General features: G+C 57.7%; 1 protein-coding gene across 11 annotated transcripts in view; it reads right to left on the bottom strand.

The window, feature by feature from the left end:
• ATP9B (ATPase phospholipid transporting 9B (putative)) overlaps window positions 1-24,782 on the bottom strand; it is a 252,976-nt gene that overhangs the window by 9,992 nt on the left and 218,202 nt on the right. For 9 of the 11 annotated variants that reach the window (XM_053902858.1, XM_053902856.1, XM_053902865.1 and 6 more), the window contains 11 exons: window positions 21,309-21,470; window positions 20,524-20,616; window positions 15,977-16,060; window positions 15,717-15,887; window positions 12,369-12,467; window positions 11,645-11,734; window positions 10,586-10,730; window positions 10,414-10,478; window positions 9,685-9,840; window positions 9,184-9,248; window positions 4,762-4,870 (listed from right to left, as the gene is read on the bottom strand). In XM_053902858.1, coding sequence (XP_053758833.1) covers window positions 4,762-4,870; window positions 9,184-9,248; window positions 9,685-9,840; window positions 10,414-10,478; window positions 10,586-10,730; window positions 11,645-11,734; window positions 12,369-12,467; window positions 15,717-15,887; window positions 15,977-16,060; window positions 20,524-20,616; window positions 21,309-21,470 — 1,239 coding nt within the window. The remainder of the gene's footprint in view (window positions 1-4,761; window positions 4,871-9,183; window positions 9,249-9,684; window positions 9,841-10,413; window positions 10,479-10,585; window positions 10,731-11,644; window positions 11,735-12,368; window positions 12,468-15,716; window positions 15,888-15,976; window positions 16,061-20,523; window positions 20,617-21,308; window positions 21,471-24,782) is intronic. The other 2 variants (XM_053902864.1, XM_053902863.1) reach the window with 2 other exon arrangements.

The raw sequence follows: 24,782 nt of genomic DNA, 5'->3' as shown, positions 1-24,782 counted from the left end.
TAATACTGCACCGTAGTCGTGATCCGGGCGAGCGTATACAATGGCCCCCACGCAGAGAAAGATTCCATCGAGTCAACAGATAGCAGTGATTCCATTAGTGGTAGTGAAAGTCGTCCTACACAGTAACCCTCCTCTCTCCTGTCTCCCTCACACCAGCCACAAAGGTTTTCAAAGGTAAGTGCAGGTCAATTTATTTTTCTATTTTGTATTTTCCTTATTACCTTATATCACAGTATTATAATAATTTTTTATATGAATCTTCGGGTTGTGGAATGAATCATCTGACTTTCCATTATTTCTCGTGGGGAGATTCGCTTTGATACACAAATGCTTTGGATTACAGGCATGTTTCCGAAACGAATTATGCTGAGACCAAGGTTTTACTGTATTTTGGATACAAGTCCTCTGTCTTGCATGATTTGCAAGTATTTTCCCCGTCTGTAGCTGGCCCTTTCATTTTGTTAACAGTGTCATTCACAGAACTAAAGTTCTCAATTATGATAAAGTCTAACTTGCCAAGTTTTTCCTTTCTGAATCATGCATCTGGCCCCATATCTAAGAACTATGCCTACCCCAAGGTCACGCACGTGGTTCTTCCCCATTTTCTTCCGGAAGGCTAACAGTATTAAAGTCTAGGACTCATCTTGAGTGGGTTTCCCCCAAGATGTGAGGAGTGGGTGGAGGCTCCATCTCTGCCAGTGGTTCCGACAACATCAGTTGACAAGATGACCCCTCTCCTTTGGATTTCCCTTCACGCTTGTCAAAGATCAGCTGTGACACGGTGGCTCTCCCTCTGGGCTGTCGACCCCGCTGGCCCACGTGTCTGTCCTCTGCCGATAATCTGGTGGATTGGTTACTACCGAATAGAAAGTCTTGAAATCGGGTACAGTTGAGTCTTCCAACCTTGTTCCCCTTTGTAAAAACGTTTTAATTTTGGAATCAGCTTGTCAGCTTTTGGCCACGCTGCCTTCCAGTCACAAATGTTCTTTTGCATTTTTATTTATTAATTTTTAAATTTGAGATGGGGAGCATAAGGGCAGGAGAGAGGATCCCAAGCAGGCTCTGTGCTGTCAGCACAGCCTGGGATCATGACCTGAGCTGAAATCAACAAGTCAGATGCTCAATTGGCTGAGCCCCCCAGGCACCTCTCTTTTGGACCTTTAAAGACCTCTCTCACACCCTACAGCCTCCAGCATCCACACCCCACACACGTTTCGTCATTAAGCCAACTTTACTTTATGTCACTGCAAACGCAGTTTAAAAACTTTTCTCAGATTTCAACTGCTTATTGCTAATATACAGAATTACAAATGATTAAATATATTTTTAAGTAGATTCTTAAACATTTTAAAATATACTTTAAATATATTTTTAAATATTTTAAAATCTATTTTAAATATATTTTTTCTTTCTTATTAAATATATTTTTCTACTAACTATTAGTTAACTAACTACTAGTAACTAGTAGTTAGTTACTACTAGGTAACTAACCTTACTAGTCTAGAAGGGTTTTGGGGATGCTTCGGGATTTTCCAGAGATGATTACTTCATCTGCAAAAGGATCCTCCCTGATTTCTGTCTTTAGTTTCCTTTTCTTGCCTTGTCACTATTATTTCTAAATTATGGAAGAATACATACATTTCAGAGCTAAAGCCATCTTGAGAATATTCAACAGAAAGTAAGAAAATAGTGAAGTAATCCTAACAGTTGAGCGTCTAACGGTGTCAAGGTTGTTTATGAAGGACTGTATGGTATTACCGACTTCAATCCTTGACAATTAGTGCAGCCATAACCCAGATGCCTCCACGGTTAGCAGGTTATTTATCATGAATACACAGAACAATGTGTTGGGACTCAGACTTCACAGCTACAGGTCTGAGATATTTTAGGACCATGGGGGCTGGCTGAGCTGAGCCTGGGTCACCTTACTAGTCCTGACCCCTGATCTCGGCTCGCGTGGCCTTTCCTACGAGGCCGCAGACCGTCTGGGATAAATCGAGCCGTCTGCAGAGTTGGGAGAGGGGGGAGTGCGCGGGGCCCCTGACGCACCGGCTGCGCCCGGGACAGTGCAAGTGGCTGTTCCTCTTGAGTAAAGTGTGGGCGTTCAGAGCGGAGTCCGGCCTTTAAAAGAGGAACACCAAAACATTACTGCACTTTGCGCCAGGAACACAATACGGATTTAGGAAGGAGAAGGGAAGGCGGCCTCTTCGTTGGGAGTCCTTCACCCCGTCATTGACACAATTACTGGACAGGTACCGACTCCAGGTAGGGCTTAGGCTCTGCAGGCAGAGCAGGGCGGACGTTGATATTCAGGCTGGCCGACCCCGTTAGGATAAGTCAGTCAGGGGAGAACGCTTTATCCTTCACACTCCGGGAACAAAAAGACTGGTTATCAAGAAGTATGAAAAACAGGGCATTTTCTTTTCAAGCATAGGATTTCCTGTCTGTTTTGCAAGGGATCCGTACTCTGCTTCCCTCGATTTCCTCTGAAAGTATTTGAGAAATTTATCGTGACCTTGGGCTCAAAATGGGCTGGACGTGTAGCGCGGCAGACGACGGCTCACATCTGTCTGCGGCTCGTTTCGCGCTGCCGTCCTGTGCTGTGTGTCGTTTAACTTATTCTGAGTTTCTGTTTTCTCTCCTGACTGCACGTGGCTTCCTGGGACCAGTGATGGCTTCGTGTGTCTTTGCGAGCCCAGCCGGCTACCTCCAGTGGCCGCGACTCCACGCCTGCCCACGGCCGGCCGGCCTGCCGGCCTCCTGAGTCATCCGCAAAGTGTTACGAAGCAACGTGAAGCTTCAAAATATCTCCCTGGCTTCAGTAAGAAAACACGACTCAACTGTTATCGAGTTAGGTGGTTGAGTTCTTTAAGGCTACCTCATTTTCAAAGGATTTGAAGGCTCTCAGATTTACAAAGATACACCATAAACACAAAAGGAACAGATTTTAGATCTCAGGGAAAAGATGCTTCGGGAAGATAAGTGGCTGAATTCTTGCCAAAATAACATAGGAACGATGTCCGGACTTTAGGATACCGAAATATTCTAAACTGGTCACCTTAACAAAAATGAAAAACTAGTACCTTAACGAGATCCAACTCAGTCAGAACTGAACATCGTTTCCTGAGTCCCCTTGTGTTTAAACGCATCCGCTAATGGGGGAGCTTACGGATTTGTGGCCACCTGTGACCCTGTAAACATATTCTGGTTACTAGGTAACTTAGGGCATCCGCATTTGACATCCTGAACAACCGTGAGCAACCCCGTCCGGCTGGTAATGACTGCGCTCTCTGAGTCCTTCATGGTCTGGCCACGCCCCCCGGCCCACCTGTAACGGCTGGGCCACCAACTGCCCGTGGTTTCAGAGTAGCTCATGGAGTTTCGTTCTTACATGAAAAGCTTGCTTCCGCCTCAGGCGTGTGACGCGGCATTTAAGTAAACGTTTCTGGAGTTTATGAAAATAAGGAAACACACGATCTAATAAAATTCTAATTACTCACAAAAGCTTCCTGTAGTTTTTGGATCTTTGATCCTGTACCGCTTTACTGAATGATAACGGTTTTCCCGTTTTAAGATAAACCAGTTTTCCTTGTAATTCACGATAATATTGCCATCAAGATACTAGTGCTCGATGTATATATTTTATGTTTGCATTTTATTACCAAATTAAATGTTCTTGAATGTAATGACTGATATTTTATTTTACACGATACTGATGCACTAGCTTTATTTTTGTCCTGACTATGAAAGTAATGTGAGCACTCTGTATTTTTTTCCAAGAACCTTAGATCTCCTTTGCTCCAACTCCGTAAGAAACCCACCACGCCCAGAGATAGATGTCCTTTAATTAACATTAAGGGGCCAGCGCTCTCCGAGGGGTCAACAGTCAGCCGAACGGAGTCTGTGCTAACACCAGCAAATTCCTTCTGCGCACGGCTGTGGTCTTAAAGATCTGGCTTGGTGGTTTCAGGTTGGCAATTGTAAACCTGGGTTTAACTGGGGTTAGTGGGTTTTGTTCTCAGTGTTCCTTCAGGAGACTAGCCTTCTGGAAAACCCCAAGGTCACTGTCACTTGTGCCTGGAGAGCTGGGGGCTGTTCCTGTTTTCCACGTTATGAAAACATAGTCTCATAAAAAACACGACACACCGAAGCTTCGTTCGGGAATACTTCAACCTGAACAGAGCGCAGTTTGGGGCCAAATAAATGTACGTACTGCACACTTTCAGGGAGTGGTGTTTCTGGGGGTGGACTTTTCCTCCGCAGCATCCTTGTGACCACAGCCCTGGGTCCTGAGGACATGGACACACTGTCCATCGCATCTCAGACGGGACTCTGACGTGCACAGTGTTGGGACGCGGCAGCGAGTGGACGGGAAGTCAGTCCTGCCAGTAAGCGTCCTTCCCGCAGAACAGGCAACGAGGGCGCACCGGCCACTGGGTGACCCGGGTCCATCTGCCGAGCTGCCCAAAGTCCCCCCAACGCTTCAGAGCCTCTTTGCGATTGTAACTGTTCGTACGCACCACGACAGAGCTTGACTGCAAACATCTGAGAAAACGGTTTTCCCTTTCTGACGTTTAAGTCAAAAGGAAAATGTTAACAACAACTAGGAAAAGTGAAAAACATGCGGAAGAATGGAGAAGACACTGTTTAGAGCCTGCCTGGAAACGCGTCATGGCTGGCACACGTCCTCACAGCAGGTGCTCAGCCGGAACACCAGGAGCGGGCGTGCTGGTCCCGGGAGGCGCGGCCGTGGGGCGGTACCTTGGTGAGGTCCTTGTACAGCTCCGGGTACAGCATCGCCGTCTCCGGCTTCACGTCTTGGTCCAGCACCAGCGAGAACACCGGGAACATGGTGTATATGGTCGCATACCTAAAACCCACAGGGAGTCAGGTTAGCGCGAGGAATGCGCACCCCTGTCAACACAGCTGTGCGGTCAGGGGCTGGCGCCCCAAATCCCGAACAGCAAAGCCAGGCTCGGCTTCTTCCTGGGACTTAATGCTCACCCCAAATAACACAGCCCGTAAGGGACGAATGCTCACACAGGTCCACTTTCCTCTTTCTACACTTTGTATTTTGAGGTCTCTGCAGACCCACAGGCAGTTGTAGGAAATCACAGAGAACCCCCGTGCGCTTCACCCAGCTTGCCCGGCGGTGGCAGCCCCGTCTCGCGGCCCGGGTGTCGTGTGGGCGCCGGCGGTCAGAACCTCCACCGGCAGCAGCGGGGCCCCCGACGCCCCTCCCTCCCACACCCCCCTGCCCCCGCTCATCCGCTAACCTGCCCCCCACCCTACAGTTTTGTCATCGCAAGGCCACACTCATGCCTCGCACTCAGCCTGACCCCCAGGAGGCTGTTCCAGGCACCACTGCGGCCACGGGCACCCCGTGTTCCCGGTGGGGGTGCCTGCCTCCGCGGCCCCGTCGATCACGGGAGGACAGTGGGGTCATTCCCCGTTTCCGGCTGCCACAAATAGAAGTGCTATGAATACTCACTGCACGGGTCTTCGCGTCAAACCAAGCTGTTGCTTATTTCTGAAAGGAGCCACCTGGGGTCATAAGCCCAGGAGCGTAACTGCTCGGGGATTCGGTAGCGGAAGGTTTCGTTTTTCAAACAGACTGCTGGCCCTGCCTGTGCACCCTCTCCCCTGGGAGCAGTGTTGCTGGGCGGCTGTGTGCCCGGACACCGTCCCTCCCACCGGGTTCTGCAGAGAACCCGCTGTCCTCGGCCGCGCCCCCCAGCTCTCCGCTGCCCAGGAGTTTGTCTTCTGAAGTCTCAGGCTGAAGCATCCTGGTGTGGATGTCCCTGGATGGACCATGTGTGGGGAGCTGTCAGCCATCCTTTCTGTCTCCTCAGCCCTGCCCTCTGTCCTCCCTCCCTCCGGGGCTTCAGGGGCACAAGGCCAGAGTCTTGGAGGCCTCGGGTCTCTGGGCCATTCGTCCCGACCGGCGGTGGGCCCTGCGCTCTGGTCCGTTTCCATTTGGTTCTGCTTCACATTTTCTACGTCTTGGCCGAGTCTTGTCTTTCCGTTGGTTCTAACACTCCCGTTACTCGTTACGGTATTTTTGCACAGCCGCTTCACACCCTCGTCAGACACACCTAACCCGGGCTCCTCGGGGCTGGCATCCAACCTCTCTGACTCACTTGGAAACCTTCCTGGTTCCTGGTGTGGCGACTGATTTTCTCCTGAAACCCGGACGCTCAGGTGCCGTGTAGCCTGGGTCTCCTGGAGCTGTGCCACCCCCGCCCACCCCGGATGCCGCCCAAGGACTGCTTGTTACCGTGCCTGCCAGGGAGGTAGGGACGGGGCATGGGGGCTGCGGCAGGGACCCTCCCTGTCCGGCTGGCTGCCCCCTCCTGTCCCTCGGCCGCAGCACAGGCTCCTGGGGGTCCTCATCCCCGGGACCAGGGCCATCTCCAGCTGCCAGCTCGTCCGTCCCGGGGGCGGGGGGGGGGGGGGACACACAGACGGCAGGACCCCGGGGCTCAGGTGGTGCTGCCCCAGGCCCTCCTCTTCCCTCTCACGTCTCCACACGCGTGTCCTGTGTACGATGTTTGTGAGATTCTGGTTATGCTTAGCAGAAGGATGAAGAAAAGTACCTCTGACTTTCCCAAAACAGGACCGGGTTTCACATTTTTATATGTGAGAAAGTGTTCAAGTTGGGAGGTCGGCCAGTGGCCGAGCACCACAGCGAGTGACCCCAGCCACCTCGCCTAGCTGCCGATGCGGGTCCCAGGGTCACTGCGGGGCTGTGGGGGAGGAACGTTCTCAGGGAGGGTGTTTCCGGCTACTGCCCACCGTCCTGTGCTCTCGGAGGTCAGCGGGGTCACAGGAGCTACCTACAGATCCAACCTTTAACTTCTGGGTTAAATTAAACTGGTTTAAGGCCCTACCTTTCCTCCAAATTTCTAGTTACTTCTGTCAACCTTCTGGGAACAATTCCCATCCCCTTAGGATTTAGGAGCTGACGGGGGCACAGCTGCTCCCCCCCAACAGTGCCTGCAGACACAGGGCCCCCAGGTCCTGCGAGCGGCAGCCGCCGTCACACGAGGGACCCACTGACCAAGGCCGGCCTGGCCCTAAGGACGTTGCTCGGAGCAGGAGACGCCGGCAGGCCGGGGCAACATGGGACGGGTTCTCCACCAGGCGTCTCACCAAGACTTCCACTTGCTGGTGAGCGCGTGAGCCTCTTAGAGGGGCTGGGAACACCGCGCTCCCCGGGAACTGTGCTGAGGCGTGCTTTCTGGAGGGGCGGGCGCAACTTCTTCCAGGACCTGTGATGGGCAGGGGGAAGGGGGGGCGCCCACGGTGCCCAGCTGCCTCGCCTCGGACGCACGAACCTCACGGGTGCCCCTGCCGAGCCAACAAGAGGAAAGTGGGGAAACGCCAGGAAATACTCGGAGTTGAATTGTACCAACTGTCCTGCAGCTTCTGTAGCTGGGTTTCTGATCTGAGGACGTTACTTTGGCCTTGTTAGACTTGGATAAAAATCACCTTCCTTCACATCCACTTCTGACTGTTGTTTTCTAGGTGAGGGCAGAACTGACTTTGCTGTTTACTCTTCAAGAAGCTTAACACAAAAGCATCTCTTCTCCACTGCCAACAGACTCAGCGCACCGAGGCTCGAGAAAATTCTGGATGCCTCTCGTGGACTGCAGAGAAACTACCTCTGAATAAGAGCCAACAGAAGAGCCAGCTTCCGCTGACGAGGGCTCAGGCGGGTGGTGGGATGCATCAAAGCAGACAGGCCTACAGCTGTGCTTTCGCTAACTCGGGCAAGTGTTATTTAGGAAGGGATCGCCGCTGTCCCTTAAATTCTCCTTTTCGTGTTTCAACTCCACAGTTTGACAGCAGGAAAGAAAGCGGGAACTGTTTTCTTCGGCCTCCACAGAAACAGTCCAGCTGTCACAACGTCGTGTGCAGACCCCGTGCTCCGACAGCAAGTCATGGGACACGTGTCGCAGAGGCCAAGGCAACGGAAAACGTGAAACAGCGTTGAAACCTTTTGCACCTTCAGGGTCTGCCCGTTTGTGTGCTGCTCTGGGCGCCAGCACTGGTCACCGGTCCCCGGGCCTGGGCCATCAGGAGTGAGGCTGGGTCGCACAGCTGGCCCTGGGACTGCAGGAGGACCCAGGCCCCAGGCCACGGCAACCACGGGTGGGAGGGCCCCGCGGCCGCACTGAGGACACACGCGACCCCGCCCGGGCCCCTGGAGCGGTGCTCAGGTCTGCCTGCTGTCCGCCTCCCCAGCGGGTGCAGCTTTGGGGGGGGAGCAAGCAGCTGCCGTTGGCCTCGCGCTGGGACGACGCCGGGGACTTCCGGACATCAGTGTCCAGGGGAGCCTGACGGGGCCGGCCTGGTGCTCCCGGTTCTCGGATCACCCGGAACCTCGGCATTTGGGCACGTGTCAATGAAATGTACTCAAAACAACCCCAACCCCAAGGGCTGGAGCCGCTCACGGGCTCGTTCTCTGCTGCCCCGGAAAGCCGCTAAACCCCGCAGGAGACAGGTCGGGCTGTGTGAGGCCCCGGCTCTGCCCCTACGAGCTGTTGCCTCTGTCACGTTCCCCGGCCCCTGGGTGTGTCCTTCCTTGCCCGTGACACGGGGGAGCCGCTGATGCCTGCGCCGCAGGGATGCTGTGCGGATGGAGCCCGGGGAACGACCACACAGGCGGTGCAGGGCAGCGGGTGCTGGGCTCTGCGGGAGCAGGGGGGAGGCGGTGCCGAGAGGCACAACCTGGACTTCACCGCCAGGCCGACGGTCCTGCCGGTTTTATTTCCTGGCGTAACTCTGAAGCACGAGGGGAAGAGGCGCTCCATTTCATTCACTGCAACAGAAAATTCCTGCTCTCCGGGCTCGACGGGCAAAACTGGCAGCAGTCGCTGCCGTGGGGGATCTGGAGAGACGTGGTGACTAGCGGGGAGACTCTCCCGGGGTCTGGTGTGGCGCAGGGTCCCGGCCCGGGGCGCCTGCTGTGGGGCCGTCACTGGCCACGTCACTGGCCACGTCCCCGCACGTCCACCTGTGTTCCAGCCCGTGAGGGGGGTCACGGTCGCCCACCCGCCTCACCGCGCCCCGGACGCCCGCCGGGAAACAGACGCTCTGCTCAGATCGCGAGGGGGTCCGAGCTCCTGACGCCGACCGTGCGCGGAGTCACCCAGACGGTACTGCGCGTGGCTCACTCACCCCACCATGAGGAATCCTTGGTACAGAGGGACGGATGCGAAGTAGAAGACAGAGGAGAACACGGCCTGCGGGGAGGGGAGGGGAGGGGAGGGGGGGGAGGGGCGGGGAGGGGCGGGGCGGGGCGGGGAGCGGAGAGGAGGTGAGGGGCGGGGAGGGGCGGGGAGGGGAGCGGAGGGGAGCGGAGGGGAGGGGCGGGGAGGGGAGGGGCGGGGAGGGGAGGGGCGGGGAGGGGAGGGGCGGGGCGGGGAGGGGAGGCGGGGGGCGGGGAGGGGAGGGGAGGGGCGGGGAGGGGAGGGGACGGGAGCGGAGGGGAGGGGAGGGGCGGGGAGGGGAGGGGACGGGAGCGGAGGGGAGGGGCGGGGAGGGGAGGGGACGGGAGCGGAGGGGACAGGAGTGGGAGCGGAGGGGACGGGAGCGGAGGGGAGGAGAGCGGCCGTCAGCCCCGCCGGCCCTCCGCGCTGCACCGGCTGCACGCGGCCGCGCCCGCAGCGGTCCCGCTACCTGCATGGTGGAGATGATGAGGCCCCGGTGCATGACGAACTGGCCCAGGGCCGCCGACCGCTTGTAGCTGCTCCGCCCGTGGACCATCAGCAGCCGGCCGATGTGGCGGAACTGCGTGACGGAGAAGTCCGCTGCCAGGGAGGCCTGCCTGCCCTCCTGAAACGAGCAGGGGTGCCGCTCGGACCCAGCGCCTCTCCGCGTCGGCCGCCCGAGGACCGAGGCCCGTCCCCGCGGCCCCGCAGGAGCCGCCGGCCGGGACCCGGGAGCCCGTGGGCCCTGCGGGAATCAGGCCCGCACGGCGGCCCCCGGGGCCCTAAGCAGCCGCAGGCCGCACCACAGAGCTGTGCCGGGGCGGGACTCCAAACGGCGCCACCTGACGCACAGCTGTCGGGCAAAGCGAGACATGCACCGGGCTCATTCCCACACCAGACGAACCCCCCGCCACAGGCCTGCGCCAACGTGAGGGGAGACGGGGTGCGGGCGGCAGGAAAGTTTCGCTGGTGGCACGCGTGGAGCCCGACGGGGGAGGGGCTGCAGGCGGCTGGTCCCGCACACCTCCTGGGGGACGCGGGGACATGGGGACGCGGAAGGGGCCCGGTGCTGGTCCCGCACTTCTCCTGGGGGACGCGGGAACGCGGGAGGGGCCCGGCGCTAGTGGGCTCCGCTCTCTCCCCGCACCACCGAAGGGGTCGCTCGGGGCCGGCCGCAGGGACCAAGGGGCACACGTACCTTCCCTTCGATCCCGATCCCGCAGTCGGCCGCCTGGATCATGCTCACGTCGTTTCCCCCGTCACCTGTGGGCACAGGAGCGGGAGGTGGCACGGAAGCCCGGAGACACGGGACCAGCTCCCCGGGGGTGGGGGGGGGGGGGGGGGCGGGCCCGGCAGGGCGGCAGGCTCACCGACGGCACACGTGCGCTTCCCCGTGTGGTGCTGCAGCAGCTTCGCGATGCGGGCCTTCTGGGTGGGCGAGCAGCGGCAGCACACCACGGCGGGACACTGGCAGGCCAGCTCCGCCAGCTCGTGCTCGTAGTACTTGAGGCACACCTGCGACACAGCGGCGTCAGCACCGAGGCGCAGAGCACGGCGCGGACGGGTGCCGGGCGCACCTCCGGGTCCTCCTCCCCGGGTCAAGGCCGCCCCGCCCGTCCGCGGATTCGGGGCCCGCAGCAGCTGCCCCGCCGGATGCCCGGGGCGGAGCGTCAGGGAGGTGCCCGCACACGGCCAGACACACAGAACCCCCGGAGCCCGGCCCTGGCAGAGGCTGGGTTTAGCCCCCGGGGACGGGAACCAGGAAGGAGGCCGGGGACTCGGGGCACGGGGCACGGGCGCCGGCCTCAGGGTGAGTGTGGTTCGGGAAGGAACAGCCGTGCCAGCCCCTCCTGTGGGGCCACAAGCCTGTCTCCTGTTCCTGTGACCCGGGGCACAGTCCTGGAAATGCCGGTCTGGATACCTCTAGGTCCAGACTCTGGAGGCTCCAAGGCGGTTGTGCTATTAACCGCGAGAATGAGGCCTAGCGCCTCGAGAGGACTGTAAGTCGGAAATGGATCACCCTCTAAAACACGAAGGAACAAGTTATCCCTTGTTCAGGCCATAGGTGCTCACCAGGGTCCCACAAGTGCTGCTACCAGAGAAGTAGCTTCAACAGCAGCACAGGTGAGACCCAGGAAGCCCTTTGTCCGCAGCAGGGGAGCAGACACGAGCCGGGTCAGAGAGCAGCCTCGCCTCTGCGGAGGAGACGGACGGACAGATGGACACGAGCCGGGTCAGAGAGCGGCCTCGCCTCCGCGGAGGGGACGGACGGACAGATGGACGCGAGCCGGGTCAGAGAGCGGCCTCGCCTCCGTGGAGGGGACGGACGGACAGATGGACGCGAGCCGGGTCAGAGAGCGGCCTCGCCTCCGCGGAGGGGACGGACGGGCAGACGGACAGACCAGTGCTTGGTCAGAGAGCAGCCTCACCTCCAGCGAGTCCCCAGATATGACCAGAGCGCAGTCGTGCTTCCTCCGGAAGGCGTTAAGCTCCAAGTGGGCCTCTCCCCGATTGGTCACCTCCACAAAAGAGAGAGAGGCACCCACGTTACAGTGTCATCCAAGTCGGAGGGACAAACAGCCCATGTGTATGAATCACAGCGACCTCTGTGGACTCGTGACTTAAGACGCGGTCCGGTCTTGCGGCGGCAGTCCAGAGCCGGGAAATTTCATTTTTGTTTGAATTACAAACAGTCATAACTAACACATACAGGAAACACAAACTTTGGACCATCTTGTTGATTTTCTTTGAATTAATTAAGGAACGGCATTTCATTTGAAACTTGTGGTAGATTAAAGATGCATTCCTACTAGGGTGTAACTAATATAAAAATGTAATTTTTACCAACACACAGTTTGTAAACTGAGCAGGAAATGAATGCATCGGTGTTAAAATAGAAACTCGGTGAGTAAACGAACCTCCTAGGACAATGGGAAAGTACGTGTGAATTTAGACCTTTCTCTCCATTCAAATGTCGCTTTTTCATCATGAGGTAGGCGGCTGACAGAAACCGTTTTCAATGTTTTTATGGATGGGAGTAAAAAATGACGGCGTTTCTCTCTCGGTGGAGGTATTCAGGAATTAACACACACTTGCACGTACATCCTCACAAAACCAACAGGTAAACCAAAGTGCTTTCAGACAAATACTCACTGGTCTGAAAATGTGAATGTCTTGGGTTCTGGACACCAAATGCGAGCTTTTGGCAATGCAGGTGGCGGTCTCGAGCTTGTCGCCTGTCAGCATCCATATCTAGGAGACCAGTGACGGTGGTGAGCTTCCACACTACCACACTTCTGTCTCTTACAAGCGCCTATTCATACACAGACGCCTGCACGCGCAGGCGCACGGCGTCACCACGCGCACCGGCCACAACGCAGAAGCTGTCCAGTGTCACGGACGGGCGGACGGATAAGCAAAACGCGGCACATACACCACAGAATAGCGGTCGGTCTTAGACAGGAAGGAGATTCCGCCAGACGCAACAAGACGGACGGCCGAGGACACTATGCTCAGTGAAATGCGCCCGTCACAGAAGGGCAAACGCTGTGTGATCCCACTTGTAGGAGGTCCCTGGCGTTGTTGCATCCAGAGACAGAAAGCAGAGGGTGGACGCCAGGGCTGGGGGCGGGGGGGAGTTGGCGTTTAATGGGGACTGAGCCTCAGATTTACGAGCTCTGAAGACAGCTGGTGGGGACGGGCGCACAACAGTGGGCACGTACTCAGTGACGTGAGCTACACGCTGAAGAGCGGCTACGATGGTAACTGCTACTTGTCGTACGTTTCACCACCGTATGAAAATTCTGTCGACTTATCTAAAACGAGTAGGAGCAAAGTGACGTTAGACGTGGCAGCCGAGACCCGGAGGCACGGGAATGCTGGGGGCTGAGGCAGGTCAGGACCGAGGCTAACAAGGGCACCTGGACACACCCAAGGGCAGAGCTCACACAGCCCTGTGTGCAAACAAGCGGGGCTTGCACGGTGAGGAGCCCCCTGGAGATCCTTGCTCAACTTGCTGGTTTTTCCGCTGGAAACTGAGGTTCAAAATGGATTTTAAATGGGGAATAGTTAAGCCTAAAATTGTATCAAATAAAACACGTGAGGGGCGCCTGGGTGGCTCAGTCAGTTACACATCCGAGTCCTGACTTCCGCTCAGGTCGTGATCTTGCGGTTTGTGGGGTCAAGCCCCGCGTCAGGCTCTGTGCCGACAGCACGGAGGCTGCTTGGGATTCTCTCTCTCCCTCGCTCTGCCCCTCCCCCGATGGCTTGATCTCTCTCTGCCCTTCCACCACTGGCGTGTGTGCGCTCTCTCTCAAGATTCATGAACTTAAAAAAATGTCAAATACTACTACTCTTACGGAAAAAAATGGGGTGCCTGGGTGGCTCCGTCGGTTGAGTATCTGACTCTGGACTCCAACTCAGGTCATGATCTCACGGTGTGTGAGCTCGAGTCCCGTGTCAGGTTCCACGCTGAAGGTGTGGAGCCTGCTTGGATTCTCTCTATGTCTTCCTCTGTCTGCCCCTCCACCACTCGTGTGTGTGTGCACTCTCTCTCTCTCTCTCAAAATAAAGTTAAAAAGAAATTACATAAACACGTGCTATGTATCGTAAGCACCCCTAGACTATAAAGAGAACATAACCAGGACATCTAATACACAACAGGATGGTTTGTACACCTAGTCACAGAGCGGCAAACACTTCTCATTAACATCTGAATTCCTCAAGTGTTTTGTGTATCGTGTATAAACACGCATTTTTGGAAAGAGCCAACAACTCGTGGCACACCAGTTCTCTCAGGCGTGACTCCCGGTGACGAGACTTGTGGGTCTTCTCGGCGTCTGGGGATTCGAGCGGTTTATTTACTTCCCACACCGCTTCCCTTCACGGAGCCTGGACCTAGACTACGATGTATCGACGCGTCGTTAAGACAAAGCTGGGAACGATTTGGGCCGGACTCCCGGCCGCTGGTGAGCCCGCGTGCAGCACAGGGGCACGTGTGGCCTCCGAAATCACACCCTCACGCCACGCGGAGATGCAGGGTCTCCTTCCTGACACGGGGGTGTAAGGGCAGAAACCCTTACGAGCTTAGAGAACGATCAGTGTGAACGCCCCGGCACCACACCCGAGGCACACTCACCACGGCAGCCCCCCGACCACCGTGCACGTACGACCGAGACTGGGGGAGGTTTATGAAAAACCTCAGCAAAAGCAGCGGGGCCCTGCTTCTAAGCGGTCACAGCTCTTCCCGCCAATGTTTGCTGCACAGCAGTCAGGCTTCCATCACGTAACAGCCCGGGGTCTGAACTGCTCTCGCATAATTCCGAAGCCAGATGTACCTCCTGACTCGGCCGAGGTCCGGGACGGAGGGACGTATCTTCTCGTCTCCCACCTGGACCCCTGGAGGCAAGAACCGCCCCTCCCCACCCCTGCACACACTGCCACGTCTTGGTCAGAACCGCCGCGTGCGTTCCGGTCGGATGCCGGGAGCCGCTTTCCTCGTCTCCAACTAGCTACCTACTGGTTCTCTTCCAACTAGCTACCTACCAACACCAGCTGAGTGTTATTTTCACCATTGAGCGTGAGGCCCGGTCCTCAGGGCAGCCTCGGGATAAATCTTCTCTCCCATCCTGTAACCGAACTTTGGGCTTCACTGGGAACACGTGGGATCAGAAAGGACCTCTCTCAAAGCTAACGCTCAACGCCACCACCCGCCAATTTCCCCTGTACGAAGGGGACAAACCAGGAAGAAAAAGGCAGGGCGGGCCGGCAGGCAGCGCCACGCAGCCTCGAGTCGTGTGGCTTACGGGGACCCCCCCACGACAGCACGACGAACAGACGAGGCAGTGCCGAGTGGCCCTCGCCTTCATATCAGCTCGTGAGCGGGAAGCTCGGTGGCACGAGGGGGCGCACCCCCATCTGGGTGGGACCCGAGGTGTCCGAGGCCGGGGTTGTCCCGAGCTCACACCCGATGGATGCCCAGGGCCGCAAAAGTCTCTGGGACGAAGCTGCCCCACGGGCGAGTCCGAGACCCAGGTGGGCCGGGACATCCAGGGCAAGGGAAGGGTACGGAAGGGTGGGATAGGAAAGGGTAGGGTGGGGTAGGGAAGGGTAGAGGCAGGGCAGGCAGGGCAGGAAGGGCAGGGATGCGGGAAGGGAAGGGTCTGGTGGGGTAGGACAGGGTAGGGCAGGGTAAGGGCAAGGAAGGGTGGAGGTGGGGGTCTGGTGGGGTAGATGTAGGGCAGGGAAGGTCTGGGGTGGGGGAGGGAAGAGTAGGGCAGGGAAGGGCAGGGAAGGGCAGGGAAGGGCAGGGAAGGGCAGGGAAGGGCAGGGAAGGGCAGGGCGGCGGGCAGCTAGCGAGAGAGACAAACCGTGGGCTGGGGCGGGAGGCAGGCGGGGGGCCGGGGCGACTTTGGGCGGGGAGGAAGGGGTCCTGCGTCCCCGACCCCGGCGGCACGGCGGGCGCTTCCAGGAGGGACCCCCGGGCCCGGGCCGCGCCCGCACCTTGATGCCCGCGTTGCGCAGCAGCTCCAGGGTGGGCCTCACGTCCGCCTGCAGCCGGTCCTCCACACCCGTGAGGCACAACAGCTCCATCTGGCGCTCCAGGCTCTCCACCACGGCCGCCACCTTGAGCGCCCTGTCGTGGATGCTCAGCTTGGCCTGACTGTAGCGGCTCTGAGGAGACAGGGGCCGTGCGCTCAGGGGGGCCGGCCTCGGTCCGGCGGGCGGCCGCGCGGGGTGGGGGCCCGCAGGGGTCGGCTCACCTCGAAGTCCTGGTACTGCTCCTCCGTCAGCGCCCTCTTGGCGACCACGAGGGTGCGCAGGCCTTCCCGGGCCATGTTTCCGCACTGGAAAAGGAGACGCGGGTCACGCGCGGCCCCAATGGCTGCCCGCGGGGGCAACGGGTCCCCGGCATATCCGCGGGCACCGCTCCGCGGGAAGGACCGGTCCCCGGCCCGTGGGCCCCGCGGTCCCCGTGTCCGTCGGTGCGCCCCAAGCCGCCCAGCTTCTCAGGCTTGTGTCCCCCCGGACATCTGGCAAACACAGCCTCCTGTCACAGCCGCGTCACAGCCGTGTCGGGAGGGCGGCTCTGCCCCTCCTGCTCTCCATGGGCGGACGGGGCTGCCGTCACGGTGACGCTCTCGGGCAACAACCACACCTTCCCACCTCCAGTCAGGCTCTCCAAGATGGTGTCAGGAGCATGATGTTCCTAAAGTCTACACCTGTCTGCACACAGGAAGTGAGGGTGCCAGGGCAGGAGGCGGGAAGGCCTCATGTGGAGGTGCAGGGAGAGGAGGACGGGGAGGAGGAAGACGGGGAGGAGGAAGACGGGGAGGAGGAGGAGGAGGAGGAGGAGGAGGAGGAGGAGCTGGTGCCGGGGGGGCGGGGGGAGAGGAGACCCCGAGGCCCCTGGGGCCTAGTCTCAACCTGCAGGGAAAGGGGCCTGAAGAGACGCCACAGGCCCAGCTCCCGTTAAGAGATGGAAACGCATTCAACAGGTGTGTGAGAAGCTGTCCAGTCCGCTCCTGCTCAGAGACCACCCAAACACACCCTCTCCTGTTGGAGGCAAACCCGGGCAGCCTCAGTTGACGACGGGGTGTAGGGACAGCCTGACCCGTGCGACAGGACCCGCGCCCACCTATCTGCTGGTGACGGGCCTCTCCTGTCACCGTAAGCTGCACACGCCATCGACACAAATCCCACTGCTGGAAACGGACCCGGTACCTGCAGAGGCGCGCCTGGCGCTCCTCCGGGGGACGGGGCCCGGAGCTGGGACACGCCCCGTGCACACCAGCCGGCACCAAGGAGCCACGCCCGAGGTCGCGCACACAGCCACGCTGGCGGAGCAGGAGTCCACGCCGCTTTCCCGGCCGTGGACCCCCAGAGCGGGTGCCGCTTCCTTCTGTGACCGCGCGTCCCTCCCTCAGGCCGTGAAGCTGCCACGGGGCGTGGAGACCGACTGACACCCTCAAAACGCGGCCTGGAAAGGTGGGAGCACGGTCTGCAGGGAGGGGGCGGCCCGTGGGGCGAGCAGCTGTCTCGCCCCAAATAGAGGCCCGCCCCTGGGGGACCAGGCAGGGTGGGAGGGGGGAGAGGGGCCCCCGCCGGTCACTGCCCTCAGACTCTGAGCCGAGCAAAACCAGGCAGTGTCCCTGGCGCGCACGCGGGCGGCAGGGGGCCCCCGCGTGGACAGCAGGGGGAGCAGGGAGAGGAAGAGCGTCTGGGAGAAGACGTGGAGGCCGCTGCCAAGTGGGGCACCGGCTCCTTGGCCGCTGGGACAGTCGCACGGGAAGTCTGAGGACCAAGCGCCCAAGAGGCCCAAGCTCGGGCGTCAACAGCAGCGCTTCGCGGTGATGTGTGTTTATGCAAACGAAATGTAAAAAACAACCTGAGCGCTAAGCTGTACCGTTCTCTGCGGCCACGCTGTCTACATGTCAAGAACACCACCGCCAGCCAAGGCTCCTGCAGGCCGCGGGCTTCCGAAGGCCTGCTGCTTGACAGCCCTTCACCTCTTTCTTGCTGACGCTCTCAAGCTTCCAACTTTGAGGAACTGTTTCGAAGGCCGAGCGTCTTTCTAAAGCTCTAACCTGCAGCATGTTTAGCCTGTTTCCGGCACTCATGGTCGACACGGCAGAGGGCCACGTGCTCACCCCGCTCTGGAGTGTTTCCCGGCCCCAGCAGGGGCTCCCGGACCGCACGGACAGCCACGTGGGGCGGGTGCGGCGGCGCCTGGGTGTGCGACCGCTCGCTGCCGGGCCACGCAGAGACGGCTGCGCAGAGACGGGCAGGTCTCTTCAAGTGTCCGCAGCGAAGCCCGAGGGGTGCAGGGCTCCGCACTTCAGCCATACAACAGCCACAGACAGAATCCCCGATGTGCACAGCGTGTGCTCGCAAATGAGAACGGACACCGCAGTCAGGCATCTCGGCGAATGCATCCCAGACAAGTGAATCAGCTGCTTTTCGGTCCATAAAGAAACTCAGGTACTAGTAAGCTTGGGTATCCGACGCTGGGACCGCACACCGACAGCTCCCCGCGACCCTGCTCGGGACGTCCGGGCGTGTGTGCCAAAGCCCGGACGCCAGCCCTGCGTGCAGCCACGAAGCCACGCAGACGGGCAGTTACGGCCGCTGAGGGAGCCATGACTTGGAGCGTGTGACCTTCCGTGAGTGGAAACCACACATCACTGGGGACAAGTGCACGCACTCGCTGCTCAACAGTCCAGACGCGACTCTGCACGCAGGCTCTGCCCTGCCCGGCCGTGCGCACAGACCTCCGCCTCCGCTGTCCCCTGAGGGCACAGGCTGGCGCTCCCAGATAACCGCGGTCTCGCTCGCTCTCTCTCTGGGTGGGGCGCTCGCGTCTCACAAAGCTCACCTGCCAGACTGCCGCTGAGATGCTCCAGTCTGCAAAGGCGGAGTATGAACCACTCAGGCTTTCTGCAATCCCTCCTAATCTGGCCGCTTGAGTAGGTCTGATGCTCACGGAGAAGCGGACCCTGGGCACAGCTCCCACGCCCCCGCCTCACACATCTTCTGGGGACGGCAGGGCACTGGTCACCGCACCCCTTCATTCACGCCTTCCCCGATCCCCAGTTCTGACCCTCGTTCCACGTCTGCGCGTGGAGGGCAGGAGGCCAAGTGCCCAAGCACTTTCGCCGTCCGGGGCGCGCTTGTTCCAGGTCTGTGCGCACTGCACAGTCTGACGTGGCGGGTCTGACAAAATTGGCTCTTTCTGTTACGTGGTGAGTCAAGAGTGTCGGTGGCTCGTTTCTGTTTTGTTTAATAAGCGGAGAATACAAGTTTACAGCCAAGAATCCAACGTGGGGAGCGATGCTCAGGCTCTCCCAACCTGCGTGTTTTTTGGTTTTCGTTGTAAATAAAGTAAAGGCCGTCAGACTATAAGAGCATTACCGCAAAGACATGGGTGGAGGACCAAGAGATTTATCTAAAGGAAGGGAATGTCAAGTTGAGCAGCGAATGCACAAAGGATTTTTAATAAAGTTATCTTTGTGGAAAACAATCTGACATTATCTGTCTGTTGCAAGACATTTATTGATTTGACCTCATAAAGCTAAACAAATTAAACAAGTATTTTATAATTAATGGCACATCATTATGACCAAAAGTAATTTTTATGGCATTTTCCTAGGTCTTCAGGGAATTTAATTTATTCATGGGCCTGATTAAATCCAAGCGCCTGAAGGAGCTATTGATTCATATTGCCAATGCTGCCGCGGACGCGGGGTGTGGGGTGTGGGGTGTGGGCAGCGGCGGGTGACCCGGGAGCACCACAGAGGGCTGTGCCGACACCCACAAGGGTTCCGTGGACTCTGAAATCCAACTTTTTCACTAACACACAAACGTAAACAATAACATAACCTCATGAGGCGAAACATAAATCCTGTTTTCTATAGGGAGAATTTGGTAAAATACAGAATTGATTTTATTCGTATTTTATTTTATTTTATTTTATTTTATTTTTATTTATTTATTAATTAACTAGCAGGCTCCAAGCCCTGCACGGAGCCCGAAGTGGGGCTAGAACCCACGACCGTGAGATCATGACCTGAGCTTAGATCAAGAGTTGGACCCTCCACGGACTGAGCCCCCCAGGTGCCCCAGTAGTTTCTGTTTTTAAAGTGATTCATATGTACACATTAAGATGAGATTAAAATTCTAATTAAAATCTTGCAAATAACTTAGGTTACAAAATAAACATAAAAATGTAATATATGTAATATGATACAATGTTATTTCAGAATTTTTAGTGAATGATCAGTAATGCTACTTTTTCACTACTGGAAACAAATATTATTCACAAGGACCCACTAATGTATCTACCCGCATCCCCACAAAAACCAAATCGAGTAGTTGTTTATACAGAAAGTAAACTATTTGTAATTAAGCAGCACCCCCCCCCCCCTTTCTGCTTTACAAAATTGAGAGGAACTGGAGTCGCTTAAAAGAATCTGGTGGAGGGGCGCCTGGGTGGCTCAGTCGGTTAAGCGGCCGACTTGGGCTCAGGTCACGATCTCACGGTCAGTGAGTTCGAGCCCCGCGTCGGGCTCTGTGCTGACAGCTCGGAGCCTGGAGCCTGCTTCGGCTTCTGTGTCTCCCTCTCGCTGACCCTCCCCAGTTCATGCTCTGTCTCTGTCTCAAAAATAAATAAAACGTTAAAAAGAAAAAAAAGAATCTGGTGGAGAGCCAATTCGGTGTCCAGAAACCTGTCGGCGTCTGGCCGCAAACGTGGTGTCTCGATACCCCCCCCGCCGCCCCCCCGCGACGCAGCACGCGTGAACCGGCTGCTTACCTCTTCTTCCAGCCAGTCGTTGTACTGCACGATGGAGGACATGGCCACGTCGGCCCCTTTCATGTAGAAGGTGATCTCCGCAGTGGACTCGTCCTGCGCGGGGAGGGAGCACAGGCACGCTAAGGACACACCGCGCCTTGCAGATGGCAGCTGCCTGACTAGAAACGCGCTGGAAGAAGCGATTCCCCCGAGTGTGTTCCTTGGGCCTCAGCTACTCAAATATCCTCCCGCGCAGGCAGCATCAGCATCCCCTCTGAGGTGTCCGGGCAAATGAGAACTGAGAACGTAACCGCAGATCTCGACAGGCCGCGCCGAGGCTGCTGAAACGCAACCTGTTGGCAACATGTGCCTCAGACGGCAAGGCAAAGGTGAATCCTCTCAAGTTCTCACTGCCCGATCGAATACGCTTTCTTTGGTCAGCCAGCTTCCAGGATACGTTTTTGGAATTTGCTGGAAACATCTAACAGGGGTGTAGGTCGGCGGCTTTATCGTCATGACTCATTCTCCAGCAGAGCTCCTTGGTGTGCTACTGCCGTCGGAAACAGAACTGAACAGCTGTAGCGGATTTCAAACGTTACCGGCTAAGGCCTTTGACTTATTCTGCCCTTTAAATCACTACCGTTAGAGCCTCGCTAACTTCTCGGTATAAACCCTTAGTCTGGACTTTATTTAAAGAAAGAGAACTCCAGCAAACAGAAGCACTGGCAGCAAACCGCCCTGAGTCACCGGCCCGGCGTGCACAGCCCTGAGCGGAGCGCAAGCCTGGGTCACGAGCGGACGCCTACCCGGACGATGACCCCCATCCGCTTGCTCTCTGACGTGAAGGGGAACATCTGCAGGATGCAGTAGGTCTGGATCTGGCCGCTGGGGGTCCTCAGCTGCACGGAGCCCAGGTCTCTGCTGACCAGCGTCAGGCCGACGCTCTCTGTCCACTGCACCAGGGCCACCTGGAGGAGACCAGCGAGACGTGAGGCCACGCGCTCAGCGTGAAGGGAAGCGACAGGCTGGCGGTCAGGAAGCTCACCGGCAGCGGCAATTCACGACACCTACGCTGTCCGGAACCTTCCCGGGGTTGCGGCTGTGTCAAGTATCGACCCTGGAACCACCCCTCTCTGGCTGACGACCTGGCAGTGTGGCCGGGTCCCTCGGTGTCGCTTTCCAGCATGAAATGCATTACCGATCACTCTTCTGTTGCTCGTTGTGTCTTCGGCTGCCCAGAGGTGGGGCTTTAAAACCCACACAGGTGCCGGCCTGGGCGCAGAGCGGGCCTCCCGAGAGCTCCCGCCCGCCCGCCAGCGCCAAGTCCCTGATGGGGCCCTGCTCTCCTTCTAAAGGAGAGCCAGACGGGTGACCGAGGACAGCTGGTGCGTCTACTGGAGTACCTGAACTGAGCTCAGCTCTGCCAGCAACCCCTGGGTCAGGAGGAAAACGGACTTGCACACTGTTCTAACACTGAAATGACCAAAGTCCCCTGGCACACGGTCATTCCTCAAAAACAGAAGTATTCTTATTGACGGTTCATTATGTAGCATTAAAATGTGAAAATCATAAACAGAAGAGTAATTTTTAAAGCTGATTTATGAACGGTGTTTTTCATGACAGTGTTTTCTGGAAAAAAAAAAATCAGTTTGTCTTTAAAAGCCACCTGACAACAGTCATCAGCTAGAACGTGGTCCGCTGGACCCCCCCACCCCCCGCCCCCCTGCTCGGTGAAGGGCCGTCATACGCAAGCTGGGGGGCTCGGGCTCCTCCCGTGCCCCCCGCCCCTTCCTTCAGGCCTGCAGTTGTGCTCACCCACTACAGGCCCAGCATTTACCCCGGGCCGGAGGAGCGCACCCGCTCAGTTCTGCCCAGCAAGCAGAGCGTTACCGCTGGGCCTGAGCGTCCCCTGTGAAATCGCGGGGGGACGGGCCGCGATGAGGCCCAGCAGCCCTGGTTCCGAGGCTGGAACGCCCCGGTCGCTCCCACTCCAACTCCTCACCTGGACAACCGTGGCGGCCAGGCCACCGGGCAGGCCGCCGTGCACGCCAAAGCGTATCTGGGGTGTCAGGGTTCCGCCGTCACCCTCCCTCACAGAACGGGAATGCCTTCCAAGGTGAGGTTTCCTAGGTGGCCCCCACACTTCTAACTACGGGAAGATTCCAGCACAACTGCCAACTGAGGGCGAGGGGCTGTTTGCTCCAGTGCGTGCTGGGGAGGCCGCGAGTGGCCGGAGACGGGAAGGAAGGAGAACGTGGAAGTGAAGGATCGTGTGGGACGGCACGTGTTCCAGAACACAGCAAAGAGCACAAGTCGCCCGTGCTGTGCTGGCAGGAACTACCGCCGGGCGGCTGGTTCGGGGCACGACGGCCATGCTCCACGCGCTGGTCGTGAAGAAATCCCTGACAGACACCAGTCCGTCTCCTTCACCGGGGTCGGGGGGTGGGTGGGCTTTATTTCCCCAAATGTTAGGATCTTGTAAAGGAGCCAGACAGACAGGTAGGTGGTAAAATTTCAGGGTAGTAAAGACATACGGTTTAAAATCATTTTTCTTTTTAAATAAGTATCATAGGTCAATGCACCAGAATTCACGTGGCAGAAATTTTGCCTCTTTTACCGTCTTTTACACAGATTACCTGGTGGGGTCAGCCCACAGTACACGGAACGGAACAATTTCAGAAAAGCGGGATTGGGAAGGAAACGGTAATAACGACCCCACATTACTGCATCACTTCGGAGACAGTAACGCATTCCTAGAAGAAAGGCCGAGGGCTCAGAGCAGCTTTCTCACCCGGGCTCGGCGTCTGAGTGCCAGACACAGGCAGTGACCGTGGTGCCACCTCCTACTTCCAAGGACGGGACGCAGTGGTCTCATTCTCGAGCGGACCGAAGGTGGCCCGCCGTGCGCAAGCTGCGCTCCGACGCTGTGGCCCGTCAGCGCCCGGTGCCTGAGGGGAGACTTCCCGCCCCCTTGCCCGGCCCCACTGCCCGCGCCTGGTCCCCAACCCGCCGCGGGGCACAGTCTGCTTGCTGAGGCGGGAACGGCTACGTGCAGGGTGCAAATTTCTCCTCCCCGATTTTCCCCTTAAAAACACAAGTGCCGTTTAAATTAGTGAAGTCACAGCACTAGCAACAGTACCACGTTACGAATTAGGGCGCCAGCTGGAGAGTCAACGGTGCAGAACCACCATCTTGCTCCGATGCCCGGAAGGAGAACCCGTCCACGCGCCGGCCGGCCCTGCACACAGGCCGTCTCACGGACACCCCGGGTCGGGGGGCTGCCCCGTGGCGCAGCGGTCACTGCCGGGAAGCATCCCGCTGAAGGGGAAATTCTGACCTTGAACCTTTCCTGCTGTGTGTACCTTGACCTTCTCTGTGCCTGGGTCCTTACACAGGGGAGACCCGCTTGCTCTCCAAAACCTCGGATCGAATTCGACAATGTGCCCAACAGGCTAGAGTACTGAATTTAAACTGGTAAGGCAAAACCTAAACCAAGAATAAATCAGAAGCCCTCAGTGTGTATTACATTTGGGCTGGTCAGACCACGTCTCAAGTGCTGGACTCACTCCTGCTGCATTTTGGGAGCACGCTGTTCGTGGGAACACCTAGCATTTTAACTGCTGTGCGCCTGAAGCCCCCACTGCCCCTGTGCAACTGATGCTTCTCCCCCTTTTGGGGGAAATAAAGGAAATGAGCAGATGTTTACTTTTGTCTACTTGATGAACTATTTCAGTAAGATCACCGTTCTTCCTTTCCAGAAGGTAAATTATACAAACGGTCACAAAGCGAATGCTTCATGTCTGTCCAATGCTGCGAGAGACTGTTGTGTCGACAGGACTTGTGATTTTCACGTTTTGTTAGTGGAACCTGCCCACCAAAGCCACCGCCAACGGGGTCAGAGGCAGGACAGTATGCTGTGACCCCTCACCTCTGCCGGGGAGTCAAGGGAAGGCCAGAACACTGCCCTGCTTAGGGGCAACTGCCTCATCGTGCAGCGAGGACTGTGGGCTCTGTTCCTGGGGGCGGGTGTCCCCACCACGGTAACGGGCCCTGGAGTGGGCTGCACACGGTCTGCACCATCAGTGTGCCTTATGGAGGGGTGCTGGGCTTATGGTCCCCCCGACCTCTGCAGGGACAGGAAACAGGTCAGCCATGTGGGGGTCAACCATGTCTGCGTGAAAGACCTCAGTAAAAACCCTGATGCCGAGGCTCAGTGGCCTTCCGGCCCTGGTGGTGCCGTGCACACGTCACTCGACACGCTGGAGAAGCAAGCGCGGTGC

This window comes from Panthera pardus, unplaced genomic scaffold (genome assembly GCF_024362965.1).
Source record: "Panthera pardus isolate Hobbes unplaced genomic scaffold, ASM2436296v1 HiC_scaffold_15, whole genome shotgun sequence".
Classification (NCBI taxonomy): domain Eukaryota; kingdom Metazoa; phylum Chordata; class Mammalia; order Carnivora; family Felidae; genus Panthera; species Panthera pardus.
Note: the sequence above shows the minus strand (reverse complement) of the source record. Positions and strands in the feature narration are given on the sequence as shown.